The 14,489-nt window shown below is 52.6% G+C and overlaps 6 protein-coding genes across 6 annotated transcripts; 4 read left to right on the top strand and 2 right to left on the bottom strand.

Moving 5' to 3' along the window:
* Positions 1 to 1,715: 1,715 nt before the first annotated feature.
* On the top strand, positions 1,716 to 2,795 carry GUITHDRAFT_151005 (hypothetical protein; the record flags this gene model as incomplete). The annotated part of the gene is made up of 7 exons (XM_005838096.1): positions 1,716 to 1,907; positions 1,959 to 2,138; positions 2,190 to 2,298; positions 2,343 to 2,414; positions 2,500 to 2,562; positions 2,623 to 2,707; positions 2,759 to 2,795. Coding segments are annotated over exons 2-7 (532 nt in total), but the record flags the coding sequence as incomplete, so codon positions are not given.
* Positions 2,796 to 3,428: 633 nt separating this feature from the next.
* GUITHDRAFT_92735 (hypothetical protein) lies at positions 3,429 to 4,573 on the top strand. Its single transcript, XM_005838095.1, has 10 exons — positions 3,429 to 3,469; positions 3,519 to 3,586; positions 3,636 to 3,679; positions 3,731 to 3,752; positions 3,803 to 3,883; positions 3,931 to 4,038; positions 4,086 to 4,160; positions 4,205 to 4,303; positions 4,348 to 4,391; positions 4,443 to 4,573. The coding sequence occupies exons 2-10, from the start codon at positions 3,560 to 3,562 to the stop codon at positions 4,513 to 4,515; spliced, it is 573 nt and encodes a 190-aa protein (XP_005838152.1). The 5' UTR covers positions 3,429 to 3,469; positions 3,519 to 3,559; the 3' UTR covers positions 4,516 to 4,573.
* Positions 4,574 to 4,857: 284 nt separating this feature from the next.
* GUITHDRAFT_134682 (hypothetical protein) lies at positions 4,858 to 6,690 on the top strand (the record flags this gene model as incomplete). Its single annotated transcript, XM_005838094.1, has 11 exons — positions 4,858 to 5,242; positions 5,290 to 5,430; positions 5,481 to 5,596; positions 5,642 to 5,704; positions 5,755 to 5,795; positions 5,840 to 5,898; positions 5,948 to 6,006; positions 6,056 to 6,101; positions 6,154 to 6,242; positions 6,292 to 6,480; positions 6,655 to 6,690. 11 exons carry the CDS (start codon positions 4,858 to 4,860, stop codon positions 6,688 to 6,690), a joined length of 1,224 nt encoding a protein of 407 aa, XP_005838151.1.
* A 39-nt stretch (positions 6,691 to 6,729) lies between these two features.
* GUITHDRAFT_103089 (hypothetical protein) lies at positions 6,730 to 8,371 on the bottom strand (the record flags this gene model as incomplete). The annotated part of the gene is made up of 6 exons (XM_005838093.1): positions 6,730 to 6,897; positions 6,954 to 7,154; positions 7,207 to 7,305; positions 7,385 to 7,464; positions 7,511 to 7,615; positions 7,687 to 8,371. The coding sequence occupies 6 exons, from the start codon at positions 8,369 to 8,371 to the stop codon at positions 6,730 to 6,732; spliced, it is 1,338 nt and encodes a 445-aa protein (XP_005838150.1).
* Positions 8,372 to 9,234: 863 nt separating this feature from the next.
* On the top strand, positions 9,235 to 10,680 carry GUITHDRAFT_134680 (hypothetical protein; the record flags this gene model as incomplete). The annotated part of the gene is made up of 5 exons (XM_005838092.1): positions 9,235 to 9,590; positions 9,678 to 10,092; positions 10,151 to 10,260; positions 10,310 to 10,415; positions 10,606 to 10,680. The coding sequence occupies 5 exons, from the start codon at positions 9,235 to 9,237 to the stop codon at positions 10,678 to 10,680; spliced, it is 1,062 nt and encodes a 353-aa protein (XP_005838149.1).
* Positions 10,681 to 11,712: 1,032 nt separating this feature from the next.
* Positions 11,713 to 13,286, bottom strand: GUITHDRAFT_134679 (hypothetical protein; the record flags this gene model as incomplete). The annotated part of the gene is made up of 4 exons (XM_005838091.1): positions 11,713 to 11,790; positions 11,955 to 12,015; positions 12,061 to 13,009; positions 13,133 to 13,286. 4 exons carry the CDS (start codon positions 13,284 to 13,286, stop codon positions 11,713 to 11,715), a joined length of 1,242 nt encoding a protein of 413 aa, XP_005838148.1.
* Positions 13,287 to 14,489: the final 1,203 nt, after the last annotated feature.

Below are 14,489 nucleotides of genomic sequence, written 5' to 3'. Positions count from 1 at the left end.
AAGGCGATCGATCTTGTTCTGCGAGATGTTGAGCTCAGTGATCCTCGTCCGGAGGGGATGCTCGTACAGGAAGTGAGGGATAGACTTCAGGTTCATTCCTCCCAGAGATAGGTACCCGGTTTCTGCTGCCTTCCATATCCTAGAAAGGAAATCGAACTGCATGGCTAAACCATTCTCAGAGACTTCAGGCGGAGGGTATTCAACAACATCATAGTCGTACAGCAGCTCTCTCATAGTCCCTCCCAGTGACACGTGATGTTTCTTTCCAAGCTCCAGCGGAAAGCTTGTGAAGTTTGGGTTGCTTTGAATGTGCAGCGTATGCAATGATTTCAGATCCCCTACTGCTGGCGTCAGGACCACGAAATCGTTCTTGTCCAGCAGGCAGAATTGAAGGGACTGTAAGCATGAGAGAGTGGATGGCAGGGATCGTATACGATTATCTGTTAGCTTCAAAACATTGAGGTTCAAGACACGTTCGAACAGTTGTCTTGGCAAGAATGAAATGTAGTTGCTTGCCAGATCAAGTTTTGTCAGGGTCGAAGCAAGTGCTGCTTGGACGTTCACGACTTGCTGCGGAAGAATCCGCAACTTGAGGGCAGAGAGATCCAACGATTTGTCTGTGGTGGACTTGTGCAACCTGGCGCCAATCACCTCCTCACTGTTTTCCGACGCATGGAAGAGCCAGCTGTAGAACACTGCTCTTAGTACGCTCCTCTGAGTCCTCCTCCTTTGCTTGATCGCCAACAATTGCAACTTCACGTTGCCGATTGAAAACCTCCAGAAGGCCGAGATGTCATGGCGAACAAACGATGCGCTGAAGAACTTCTGGACCGGCCATTCATCCCCATCGAAGGTGTTGCATAGATCCAGCAGGAGGTAACCCTCCATACTTTTGTTCACCAGAGATTACAAGAGCACTCTCACTTCATGTGCATGGACTGTAGGAGGAGATACTGTGATCCATAGAGAAGATGATGTCGAAGCACTGCTTGCAATCCTAGAGCAATCGCCGAGGATCCTGTTCATCCGTTGGAGACGCAGCCTATCATGGGCGGATTGCCCAGAAACTCTCCATCACCCACAGCAGCGAAGGCAGCGACATCACATCATTGAAGAGACTTCAAACTTCGGCTCTCCATCATCGTCATCTTCGTCTTCGTCTTGTCTTCCTCATCTCACTCATCCTACATCCATGTTGTCCCTCCCCAACACCATGGCCAAAACTTGTCTGCGCTCGCCTCAGCGTGAATACACAGGACAGCAATCCTGACATCCGCGCGATTCCTATGTCGGATCAGGGCCCGGCCGTATTTTCACTCGGGCTCCGACTGGCACTGAGTAACTTGGCAATTGCCAAGTTATTTATATTGATCAGCCTCCCGGCGGGCCGGCGTGCGGCCGCCCGCGCGCTGTCACGGCGTACCGTTCCTGTGAGGCGACGGACTCCGGGCCAGTCAGCAGCGTAATGATCCCGGCTACTTGAAGTCACTGTGACGATCGAGTTTTGGGACTCGGGAGACGACCCGGAGCCTTACTCAGTGACTTGACACTGGGTCGGAGAGCCGTAGTAAGCCTTAGTAACTTCCGGACCGCGCCGGGCCCGCGCCCGGGGCCGGCGGCGTGTCCGACTGTGTTCAACGGTTTAAAAACAATTTAAAGCCGTAAAAGAAGCAAGAAAAAAACGTTTTGCCCCGACTGCGAGTTTCGTGGCAGTCATGGCTGGGGAAGTGAAGGAGCTGGTGGGCTGACAAGCGAGGAAGAGACTGAGACCTCCTGCTGTTCCCTCCTGCCTCCTTGAATCAACTTGTTCTATCCCCCTCCCGCTCTAAGATCCCTTGTTGGAGCTCCTCTGTACCCTGACAGGCGAGGTGGCCCTTGGTGAAGGAAATTTGTTTCTGGACCCACAGGTCTGGCAAAATGTCAACCGTCCGTACATGACGTCTCTGAATTCTTGACAGAGTCAAAGAGAAACATGCTTCTCGGCCTATCCTCCTTCACCCGGTCGAAATATGTTGGGACCCTTCGGCGAAGAACCAAGAAGATTGGGAGGCATAGAATGGTTGTTGGTTTCATAGCTGTATACCTCATCGCAACGTACCTGTACGTGATGAACTCATCGTTTTCAAGTACTCTATTAGGTATTTATTTGGTGCTTGAAGAAGATCAATGCTCAAATTGTTTATCACAAGGCAAAGCTCACGGCAAGAGCAAATTGAAAGATAGTCCTATCAGCGACAGCACAGTGCGAATCCAGCGAATCCCTCCGCAGCAGTGGACAAAAGAGGATGTGAGCGCATGGTGAGTTGTGATGATCATACAGATTGAGAGTGATGGACCCTCAGGCTTACAGAGAAAGGCTTCAGCCATCTTCGAAATCTGTTCCGTGTCCATGCAGTTTCAGGACAGAAACTGCTGTAAGTTGCATCCCGATTTTTAAGACGGAGACAACACGTTCCCGAAGCTGTTTGTCCGCTCGACTGACATTCTCTTCATCGTCAGGAAATTGGACGAGCACGATCTCGTTCGCGAGATTCACGTGCAAGATGAGCATGATGTCAGCAGGTAATGACGCGAAACAATCCTTCGGAGTCGGCTGCTGGCGAGGCCTCACGATCTTTGCAGGATCCTGCATGAGATCGATGTGTTGAGACTGGTCATGAAGAAGACGAGCAACTGGAAGTCCGTCAACCGAGCGCCTTCTCTGCCGGTAGCACTGATGGTGCTTCTTTTGCTGCATAGAGGTTCAGACCGTGAGCAGGGAACGCGCATGATTCGCATCTACTCGGTGGGGGACAACATGATCTATGATTCGTGAGAACGCCTTGTTTCTGATGACCATATACCGATGTAACTGCGACTCTGTTGCTTGGTCGATGAACAGAACGCTGAAGAAGGAGATTTCGACTGGAGTCCCACCCGCAACCGAAGTTCCCCTGGTAACAGGATTGCAGTCGTCAAGACCTTTGATCAATCTGAGCAGAAAGCTGGTGTCGACAAAGTTGCCGATCTTATTGCTCGGGCTACCAAAGAGCTGAAGGTGTTCGTACCTTCTCGTCACCATCGCAACTCTCAAGAATTTGTGTCAGCGTCCGGTACGGGAGCTCGTGGCATCGAATGGAGATCCGGTATTGAATCCTTTTCTTTCTTGTCTTTTTGCGGGAGTAACCGGCATGTGTGTTCAGATCTCAGATCTGATCGAAATTCCCGACAAAGTCTTCGCCCTCTGTGACAAGGACTTTTATGTAAATTCCATGCACTGCAGATTTCGCCACGAATTTTCTGAGATCGCACTTGTAGGTATTTCCAGTAGAACATCCGGGCTTCAAGCAATCGATTCTGCTTCCTTCAGAGGATCGGTCTTTTTCCTCCTTCTCCAGAAGCTTTAGTTTGAGACGTGCTGCAGTGAGGTGCAGGTTGAAACTTTGTCAACGTCCCCGAGAGTATTTCTGGTTGCCGATTTCCTCAAACCAGGTTTCGCTCCAGCCTGACGCTCCGATGCAAAACATACTGACATGATGCAGATGAGTGTGAATATTTGATCGAGTTTTCTAAAGCGAAAATGGGGAGATCTACAATAGCTGAAGCAGTATTCAAACATCGGCCATGTTTGGACGCTTCAGTCACAGCCACGGCAGGGTAATGAGGCTAAGAATGGAGTTGGATCTGCCAGGACAAGCAGGTAAACATTCTTGCAGCGGTCATCTGAAAATTTTCACTATGCTCATGGCAGTACTGCATGGCTATCCAAGACCGTAAGAGCTCATTTCCACTTGCTCCCCACCATCCAACCGCAACATTACAGGCAGACCCTCTCGTTGCAAAGATCAGGACCAGGGTGGCGGAGCTGGTGAAACTGCCGATGGAGCTGGCTGAAGACATGCAGGTGGAAGAGGAGAGCATTTGTGCCGTTGCGATTGACCTCGTGTCAAGGTCTTGCACTACTCGAAGAACCAACACTATTGGGCCCATCATGACTTCTTCGATCCCAACATCTACAGAGGGTTCGTGACTTCACCCGGACAGAACAGATTCATCACTGTAGCCCCGTCGTGTTGTGCCCGGCTCCTGCTCAGACCCCTTCCCAGGTCTTCTTCTACCTCTCCGATGTGGAGGAGGGCGGGGAGACTGTGTTCCCCTTTGCCAACGGCGATGACCGACGGGTTAGTCTGGAACCTTCGGAACTCGATGCTGACCGCTGCTGCAGGTCACGGACTTCGCCGATTGCTCCCGAGGACTCAAGGTGAAGCCCAAGGCCGGGAATGCCATCATATTCTACAGTATGCTGGCGAAGCGACAGCAGGAGGTAAGGACTAGTGATTGTCGCTATGTCCTGACAGGGCTGCGCAGATTTGTCCCCCTGATGACCTTGGATGCAACCTGGACGTACGAAGGTGATGCAGCGGTGGATGCGGCCCGGCCGAGGCTGACGGTGTTGATCGCAGCCTGCATGGAGGGTGTGACGTCATCAAGGGCGACAAATGGGCTGCTAACTACTGGATTGCGAATAAGAAGTGAGGAGATAGACTGTAACGTTAACCTTAGCCCCCCTAAGACAAGAAGATTCAAGCCTTTGATTTGATGTCCCGTGCGAACTCCCCCCCTCCCCTCCTGATGGATCGTATGCCAGCCGTCCGTCAACGCTGATCGAACAAGGCTCTGTCCGACCCTGTACAAATCCTGACGGTGAGCTGGATCCGATGAAAGTGACCCGGTGCTCAGTCACTCAGGGCCGGGACTGAGTTCAACCGGCGGGAGTCGGGGAACTCGGAAGGCCCATCGGGTTGAGTAATTTGGTTTCTGTCAGATTTGACAAGGGGGCGGGGGGGGGTTACAATAATGAGAGAGTAGCAGCCGAACATGGCGAACAAGATGGTCGGCCTGCGGGAAGGAGAGCAGCAGCTGTTGAGTCGGAGCTCACTAGGCAGCAGGAGTGGCGAGCAAGGAGCTGCATCGGGCTCAGAGCATGGCGAAGAGGGCGTGTGGATAGTTCATGGGAATGAAGACGAAGAGAGCGTTCTGTGGGTAGTTAGTGAAGACAGCCCCTTCACGATCGGCCGATCCTCCTCATGCAACGTCGTGATCGACGACCAATGCAAGTCTGTGTCCAAGGTCCACGTGACGATCCGGAGGAGGAGGACGGGCTGGGAGATCAGAGACTGCAGCTCAGGCGGCACTCATGTGGGTGCAATGTTCCTGCAACGGCGCGCCATGCCGCTGGCGGGAGGGGACACCTTCCATATCGGTACTATCGGATGACTTCTCGTCTTTGAGTGATGGTTTGTGTATCAGGTGGGACCAAATACGGCAAGACATTCACATTCGCATACTTCAATCTTCATCATCTGAAGGGGAACAGGAGAATAATCAATTACCCCAAGTCCGAATTGAATCCCCTGGAAAGGCCTGAAGAAGATCAGAAAGAGATGGATGGTAAAGATGAGAATATGGACGCCACTGATCCTCACTTGAAACTTTTATAGATCCTCTTCGCGATGGTTGGTTCAGGACACTTCACGGATTTGAAGAGGACTCGCTAAGTTCCACGACGTCAAGTTATCAAAACAGGACAAGTGAAGGGCATTCGAGGGAATTTCAGGTGAGTGGATGTACTCTCTGCCCTTCTGATGTGTCGACGATGAAGGGTCGCATCTCACCTGCCCTGGACGCTGAAGGGCTGCATTTCGAAAGGGAGAATGTTGACAAGGTTGAGTTAAGATGCTACTGTGAAGTTCCTGCTTTCTCATCGCACAAAAGATCAAGTCATTCGAGGATACCAAGCAAAAATTGACTAGAAGGTATGTAAAATCGTCTATAACAATGTTTTGATGCTTTGGATTAGGAAAGCCATCAACTCGATCAAAGAGACCCTGGACGACAACGATGGCTTCGATGATCGCTGTACTGCGCATCTTCTTGAATCCGAGACGATTTCTCATTAGCTTCTCAGTTTCAAAGCCACTGAACGTTCCCAACGCGATCGCCAGGAGTGTTCACGACTCTGATCAAGTAGTCTGAGTTCGAGCGACCTGAGGCTACCTGACGACAGCTGCGTCAGATTCTCAAGTTCGCCAAGAAGAGGCTTGAGCAGGCGATTTTATGCGGTATGAGCGACCCTATTCTTGCAGGCTTGACGGGCTTGACGAACATTTGAAGGTGAAATTCCCCGATATCGTTTGGGCCCTCGAACGTCAGATCCTGTACAAATCGCCGACGACTGGAGTTCAAGCGAACAGGAAACGATGGTACCTCGGGTATGTCAAGGCATGTGGAAGGTTTTTACTTGGCTTGCAGCAACGATGGAAACTGAGCAAGCTGAAAGCTTCCCAAGAGGCGGAGGAGGCAAAGAGCTCTGAGAAGGGCATGACCAGGATGGAGATCGAACGGAACAGGAGGATAGTTGAGAAGGAAGATTACGTCTTCAAAACCTACATGAACAAGATGGAGAAAGTGTATGAGGAGAGAAAGAAATCGCGACAAGAGGTGAGTAAGATGGTGTTTCAAGGATATCAGAAGGGCTTCAATCCGGAAAACTACGACGAGGAAGACAGAAGATTCCCATGGCAGCGAAGTGCTGGCATCAATATCAAGTTTACACCGGTGACAATGATGATCATAGCAATCATCAAGCAACGAGCATCTGACTTGTTTCTACAGCTGGGACTCATCAAGTCCAAATCAAAGGACAAGTAGTCAGATGGACCATTTCAACGGGGATAGGTCAAATTTCATTCACTGTAAGCCTTTGGAGCCCTTTTCCACCGTCCTGCCTTGGACCAACAGCATATTTTCTGTGCGGGGAGTGAGGAAAGAATGTATCGATCTCGAGTCCAGATCTGGCGAGAACAGATTTTGTGCTCTTGTTCTTGGAGACTTGTGGGTCGAATACCTCTCACCAGTCTGAATGAAAAAAAAACAGTCAGTGAAAGGGTCAAGTGGCGAACGTTGACTTGAACCTTTTTCGTTTTCATGATTTCCGACCGCGAGGAAACAGCGCCATGCTCCCTCCCCTGCTTTGCTCCATCTGAATCGTTGTACCTCGCGGAATTCGGCATGGAGGATGACGAGATGTTCAATGAGCGACTGCGAGAGGACGGAAGGCGGTCGCTCTCGTCTCGGATAGCAGCAGCTTTGAGAGCACGGATCCACACAGAAACCTGAGGAGGAACGTCATTGCGCATTCCAACGGCTGTGGACCAATCGAATTACTCGGTCCGAAGCCTCTTGATCAAGTTTCTCGAGGAGCCTTTCAGGAAGATTTCGGATTTGCTTCATGGGTATCATCACAAAATACGCTTCCTCCTCATCCTGCCAACGGTGTCATGGCTTGTTTCGTTGAAGCTATTCGGCTCTCAGTTGCACTTCCTCTCAATTAGTCGCTACCTACCGCTGGAACGCAAACGGTCCAGAGCCACTTTGGAAAACCTTCGACATGCTTGCTACGGGTGCTAGAGAGCACTCGGCTTGCTAGAGACTGTTCAGACAAGGCGAGTGTGGCTGAGAGGCGGAACACCTTGTAGCTTCGACTTCGAATCGGAGAAAAAGGCGACTGAAGATCCAACGTCCTCGGACTGATCCACTTTCCTGACGAAGCGCATCACGGGAGTTGACGGTCTCCCTGGGATCGTTAGCTTCGAGCAATGAGTCTCATCGAAAGTGATGAGAGCTGAGCAGGTGCCGCTCTCCAACCAGATCTGATGGCGACGGCAGCGAGGACGACGCGGTCACAAGTCAGTTTTGACACGAGGGAGCTGGCTTTTCTTACCATGGCGTCCAGTGGGTCGCCTTCTTTCACCACGACGGTCCCTCCAGGCACTCGACGGAGCTTGAAGGGATGGAACCCTCTCTTTGCTGGGAACTTGAGCACGCCGTTCAAGAACCTTTCCAACCGCGCTGAGTACTGAGTGAGGATTCTAGTCCTGTAAAGTTTCCACATCCTTGTGTTGATGAGGACCACAAGAGCGCCCCCTTCTCCACCATACGCCTTGAAACCCATGTTGTACAGCTTGAACACGTCAAAGCTTTCGCCCTTTGCCATGTAGAATGCGGAATCTCGTTTGCTCGCATCCGTAGCCGCAGCCTCGTTCAACCTCCTGAGGTGAACCGACCCAGAGCAAATGAAGGCAGAGAGCTCCTCGTTGGGCTGCAGGAGTTCATTGGGGGTGATTTCCAGGGCGGTTGCAGCCTGCCAGAGGTTCCTCAGTACTTCAAACGGCATCTGCTGCAGCGATCGGATCAGGCGAGAGCGCGTTTCGAACTCTTTCCACGACATCTTCCTCCCGAGGATGTCTGAATCTTCCGTCACTCCGTCAGAGAGTCCCATGGTCTCTTCCACGAATCTTTCCACCTCCACTTCAGTCTCGATTGACCCCATGCTTCTTCCATGCTCAGAAACCTGCGTTGCTCCAACGCTCATCTTGTCTGAAGGTCACGATACAGTTTGAGCTCGCCTCCATTCATCGCAGCTCCTTCCAAGCACCGACTTGCTGTTTTCAACCTCCCCTTGGGAATACTTCATCGCTCTGCCTAGACGCTCTGCTCTCCTTCCCTCACCCTCAAGCGCACCCTCTCCCTTGGCCCCTTCCCCTGAGTCTCTTCACGGCTCTCTCCTCTCTCTCTTCTCAGGCTACTGAATCACAGGACGACATGTTATGGCGGTTGAAAGGTACATGAGATTGAAGTTGAAAGGTTTTTTCGTCAAGTTCCCAGCGGCCCGCCTCACTGCCTCTGTAAAATATTCAGACTCCCGGAGTACGGTCCCGTCAGCCGGGGGAAAGGGGGGGGGGGGGGGTTGGCAAGTTGGGGCGGGCCCGGGAGCCGGGCCCGGGCCACCCCGGCCGGGCCACCGAGTCAGCCTGTATGCGGCCCAAAACGTCGGGACAGGCCGCTCAGGCCCGGCCCGCTGGCACGGGTCAAGTTGAGGCACTGCCGCGCGGAAAGTTGCGTTCCGAAGTTTTGAGGCCCAACTTAGTTCCGGGTCCGGCGCTCTGTCAGGCCCGGGGCCGGCTCGGCCCGGGCCGACGCCGCCGCAAGCCGGAGCCTCTGAGTCTTTGAATAAGAACGGTAAAAAGTTTCCCTGTATTTGTCCCAAGTACCCCTCATCAATTCAAGAATTTGACTATCAAAAAAGGGGTGTAAGTCTAAAACACATTTTGCGGAGTACTGTTGCCTTTATCGATCCACCTCTTACCCCCCCTTTCCCCTTATGTGGGCGTCCCTGGGGTGACGCGGGGAGCAATGGTCAGAGAAGCGGCGCCATGGCTGGTTCTTGCAGCATGCTCCATGCTCATCCAGCAGTCTCAGACAGAGAAGAGCCCAAATTCTCTCCTCCTACCACCTGGCCTTAGATACTCGACGAGGCTGAGGCTCAGGGGAGGAGGCATCTTCGATTGCTTCGGGTGTAAGCGGGCGGTGCAGGCGAGCGACCGAAACAGCATCGAGCTGATCGTGCACTTCGAAGCGAGAGAAGGATCAGAGGTCTCCTACACTCCTGCTGTCGTCGGATCTGGCGACCTCTTGGGAAAGTGGGATATCCGGAAGGCGCTCGTTATGACCAAAGGCCCTGGCGAGCTCCGCTGGTCCAGGAAGATCAGGTGAAAGAGCTCGGAGGAGCGATCTCCACTGTCTGCTCTGCTTCATGTCGGGCCGGCTGAAGTACATGCACTGACATGCTTGAACAGTGTGCCGCGTGCGGATGAGAGCTACGAGTTCAAGTACATCCTCATCCCAGATCGCACCTGCGCAGGATCCGAAGGAGTGCTGGAGGAGGTTTTGTGGGAGGACGGACCGAACCGTGCGTTCAGCACCAGGAGCAATGGGCAGGTGAGCATCTTACGTCTGCTCCCGGGGATGCTGAGCCAGATCGGGCAGATCGAGATCTCGTCTGCCGCGCAACTACCCCACCACATCCGCCACGAGATCAACGGGGCCCCACCCTGTGTGGACGTTTGCTTCTCCGTGCATCACAAGACAGAGTCTGCTTCCGAGTATATCTCTGTGGTCGGCAGCTGTGAGGTGCTGGGAAACTGGGACCCCTCCAAGGCCGTTCCCCTGCTGAAGGGCCATGACGACAAGCTGGGGAGGACAAGGTGGGAGGTGAGATTCGACGAAGTGGAGGCGACGGTGGCTGATGGGGGGCAACGAACGTGCTCAGAGGCAGATATCCCTTCCCTTCCCCAACGGCGTTGAGTTCAAGTTCCTCATCTTCGACAGCTCGAAAAGGACGAGGACCATCTGGGAGGCTGGGACGAACCGAGTGTGCAGGTGAGGCGGGGAGGACGGGGCCACTAGTCGCTGATAGTGCCTCGTGCAGCATTTCGAGGGAGGGCTGCGTTAGCTTCCATCCAGACTCCACCACCTTGTACCATTGCACGGAGCTGCCTGAAAGCGAGGCAGGAAAACAGACGGCCCCTGACATGGTTCTTTCTCTTTCCCTCGCTTTCCTCTCTGCATCGGCCCAATCCTCTTCTTGCTTTCCTGTCCAGTCCCTCCCTCGCCTTCACCCCACTCGCCTCCTTGCTCTCTGATTTCTCCCTCCCTTTCTCCCTTTCTCCCTCTCTCCTTTCTCCCTCCCTCCCTCACACTCCATGTTCTTATCCCTTTTGCAAGCAGAAGAATGAGAACGTTACTACCCCGGTGTCGCGAGTGGAGTCCTTCCAGAAGGCTCTGGGGGTGAACGACTAGCCCACGTGTGCGTGTGACTGAGAAGGTTTGGCAGCGGTTATGATCATTAATGGCTGGGCCGGCATTGAGGAGGAGAATCGTCCTGATATCAGCAATTTTGTTTGTTTATTATTTCATCCTGTACTTTTACCTTTGATCGCTCTTGTGAAAGCTTCGTGAACTGTGAAAAGGTTTCATAAAACCATTTTGGTTCATTCCATCTATCAAATTACAACTCCAAACATAATTGTACATGCACAGAATGCTCTGGTCAACATCCTTGCATCCCGAGATCTTACGGATTGCTATCTACGAAAAAAACTGGCGAAGACTTTCCAGAAATTACCTGGATGCAAGGACAACTTTCCTACACAAAACGCCCTTCTTCAAAGTTTTCCTGCTTAAGTCCAGGTGGTTTCTGAAATTTCCACCAGCATCTGTCGTAGAGTACCTGTTCCTTGAACAAGCAGACCTTGTCCTCTCGCAGTCCCAACGATCGTTAATGCATGGACTCACAACATCGCACGCCACGTGACTCGCAGTGCAGGGGGAGGTCAGTCGATGAAACAGCGCAGGGTGCAGCTGACCCTGACTGTTGACTCTGATGTACTGAGTGTGCTCAGTCAATCTAATGTTAAGCTTTCTTTTGCTTTATTCCCAGGCTCAAGGATTTGTGTCCAACCACATGGAAGCTACATGCTCATTCATGGATGGACAAGGACAAAGGTATCTTGACAAAGCCTGAAGACATACGTCGTATCGCATGCCTTGAAGTTAACCTGACAGCTTGGTTGACGTTGGAGTCTCATCCAGGAGAACCAGAGATCATGATCTTCTCAGGCCCCTCTGCAGCTCTGAGTGCCGCCCCGTGTCGGATCTCCGCGCGTGAATCCTCCAACGGACTGTGCTAAATCCTGATACTCGCAACCTCTGCCTGGCTCCGGGCTTCTCTTGCCACCACCTTTGTTGTGGGTACTGTACACATTCAAGGCATCATGTCACTGAACATCATGTGCAACGGTCCAATCTTCATGATCAACGGCCGAGCCACAGTCAGCACAGCACCATTCGATCATAGTCAGTCGGAAGCTCTCGGATGCCATGCAACAGTCCAGGACCGTAAGCTGATAGCTGCTTCCGCATGTACAAGGCTTCTGGGAGAAGTTGTACGAGATCACTACCGTTGATCGGTAGATTGTTTCAGATTTGCTGGGCCGGCACACAACTTCGATTTGTTGATCAGAGCTGCATCAGTTCTGCCCCTTCAGCAACTAATGTCGTTTTCTCTGCATCACCTTCAATTGTGCCGCTTGCTTTGCTCTTTCGCTATCAAAGTGTCTAAAGAATTTTGAATGCCTGCAATAAACATGAGCTACATTTCAAAGAAATTGCAAGGAAAACCTGCTAGCCCCCCCTGTGTATCCCCCAATTAAATTGTCAATCCTATTCAGCACGCCGCTCAAGCGTTTTTCAGTGTGAGGACTCTTGACATTTTTCTTCTGGGAAACTACATGTGGCTTTTGAACTGCAGGCTTTGACTCGTCTCCTTCTGGAGGATTTACAACTTTCTTTTGCTCTCCGTTGTCTTTGTTTGCAAGAACCTTTTCTTTTCCAGTGGCAACAGCTTTGTGTGCTTGTCGTTTCATCTGCTCGTCCCTGAATTGCATGTCCTTTGCAGCCAAGCGGTAGACAATCTCTTCATCAACGTCTGATTTCTTGGAATGAGGCAACTGGTCAAGCTTGGCTACTTTCTGCTCCTTCTGCTCAAGACCAACTGACGTGATCGGAACAAAGTGTGTGATTACAGTTTCTTCTTTGTTTAGGTCAGGAGAAGAACCAGAAGGTCCCGTAGCAACAACCTTCTTGTTGTACGAATTCAGCGCTTCCTTTGCAGGTGAGGCTTTGGGTTTCTTGGATGTTTCTTCAATCAATTTCTTCTTGGTTTCTGAGCTCTTGAACTGCACTGCTTTCTTTGCCTCCTTCTCAGCTTCTTCGACCCCGCGTGACACATAAACGTTTGACGTTTTGTACAGCTTCTTGTCGTTCTTTGCATCTTTCTTCAAGGAAGTGTCCATCTTTGCTGCTTCCTCAAGGTCATTTTGACCCAACTTCTTAATGGCGTCATGCTTAGCTTTGACCGCAAGCTCTGCTCGTGGCTTCGCATCTCCCTGAAGGTCCTGCGTGAACTTCTGATTCATGAGGTCAGCTTCCCTCTGGGCTGCAGACTCCTTGAGAAACTTGGGCATGCCGCTCTTCACATGATCTTCGATGTTGTTCAGCTCATTGAGCGCGGATTCCATGTGTTGAGAGACTCTATGTCCATTGGCCGTATAGTCGATCTCAGCCTGTCCTGCAAGATGGAGAACAGTAGATCTTCCAGGTTGTGAGAACGACTCGTCCTGTGATCCACCCGCAGTAGGAGGTTGTGGAGAAAGACTCGATGTTACCGAGGGCGAAGTAGAAATACAACAACCTTCACAACACAACATGCTGGTTAGCAAGTTCGTCCTCGTCCCCGACCCATCGTCAGACACGAGCATGAAGACAACTGCGAGGGCCGACATGACGACCAGGATGCCAAGGAGGAGCCTCCTCGCCCCCACCAGCGCCTCATCGTCCCCGCCCATACTCCTTCCAGTGCCGAAATTAGAGCGGTCAATCTTGAGGCAGGCCCGTTTGATTAATATTAGGGAAACAGTGCCGGCGGCCCGGGCAGGGCCCGGGCCGGGGCCGCCTGCAGTGCAGTCACGGTGCCACCGCTGCCGCTGCAGTGCCGCTGCGGCGGCGGCGGCCCGTGCCCGCCAACTCATGCGACACGATCCCAGGGAGGCAGGTCAGGTCCGGATTCAGTCCGACCCGGTTCAACCCGATTTTATTCACATTCATTAGTCAGTGCAAAGGTTGGCAGGGTTCTAGTCACTGAGTACGGTCCCCTCACTGCTCCTCATAGCGCATGATCTCTGCTCGGATTCTCTTCGCTTGTAGGCGGGTAAGGCCCAGTCCTCCCTCAGCTGCTGCTCTGCAGAAATCGTCGTCGTCGAGCAGCAACAGGGTCTTACCATCCACCCCGTTGGCCTCAACAGCGACTGCCGCCTCCTCAAACTTGCACTGACGAAAGATCGAAGCGACTTCCTTGACTGAGAGATCGCATGCGGCATCACTAGACTGACTTGCCGCCTCTCGCGCGTCTGGCTCAGCTGTAAAGGCAGCAGACAGCTCCGCCCGAAACTCCGCGGCGTCCTTGTGCCTCCTCCCTGCGTCCTTGTCCGCCGCCTTCCTTAGCACTCGCAAGACCCGCGGATGGAGAGTGAGGGAGGGAGCCAACGGCTGCTCCGTCACCATGCGAATGAGAGCTTCCTTGTCCTGGACAGCCTCGCAAGGGCCCAGCTGCCCTCCAGCTGAGCGTCCTGAAGCTTCTGGTTGCTTCAGCAGGAAGGGATAGCACCCAGCAAGCATCTCATAGCCGATGATGCCCATGGCCCACACGTCGCTCATGACAGAGGAGCTGCCTCTCACGCCCCGCAGCTCCTCAGGGCTCATGTACATGCATGCAGACGCCGGCTTCCTCTGCCACTCTCCGTCTATCTTGCCATCAGTCAAGCAGCCGATGTCAACCAACGTGGCAACGTCTGCCTCCTCGTCAACTATCACGTTGACGGGCTTGATGTTCCGATGCGCCAAGTCCACATGATGCAAAGCTGAGACTCCGTCAGCGAGTTGCAGCAACATACGCCTGCGCTTGACAGTCGAGGCCCTTCCCCTTGTGGTTTGACCCAGCATCCACTGGGCGAGAGAGATCCCGCGAACGAACTTCATGACGACTACTATGT

Source organism: Guillardia theta (genome assembly GCF_000315625.1).
Source record: "Guillardia theta CCMP2712 unplaced genomic scaffold GUITHscaffold_12, whole genome shotgun sequence".
Lineage (NCBI taxonomy): Eukaryota > Cryptophyceae > Pyrenomonadales > Geminigeraceae > Guillardia > Guillardia theta.
This window is presented reverse-complemented; position numbering and strand designations above follow the sequence as displayed.

Coding starts and splice junctions, on each gene's coding strand:
- GUITHDRAFT_92735 (XM_005838095.1), top strand. CDS start 3,560: ATGGGGAGATCTACAATAGCTGAAGCA. Junction 4,161..4,204: donor CCAACGGCGATGACCGACGG/GTTAGTCTGGAA, acceptor CCGCTGCTGCAG/GTCACGGACTTCGCCGATTG. Junction 4,304..4,347: donor TGGCGAAGCGACAGCAGGAG/GTAAGGACTAGT, acceptor AGGGCTGCGCAG/ATTTGTCCCCCTGATGACCT.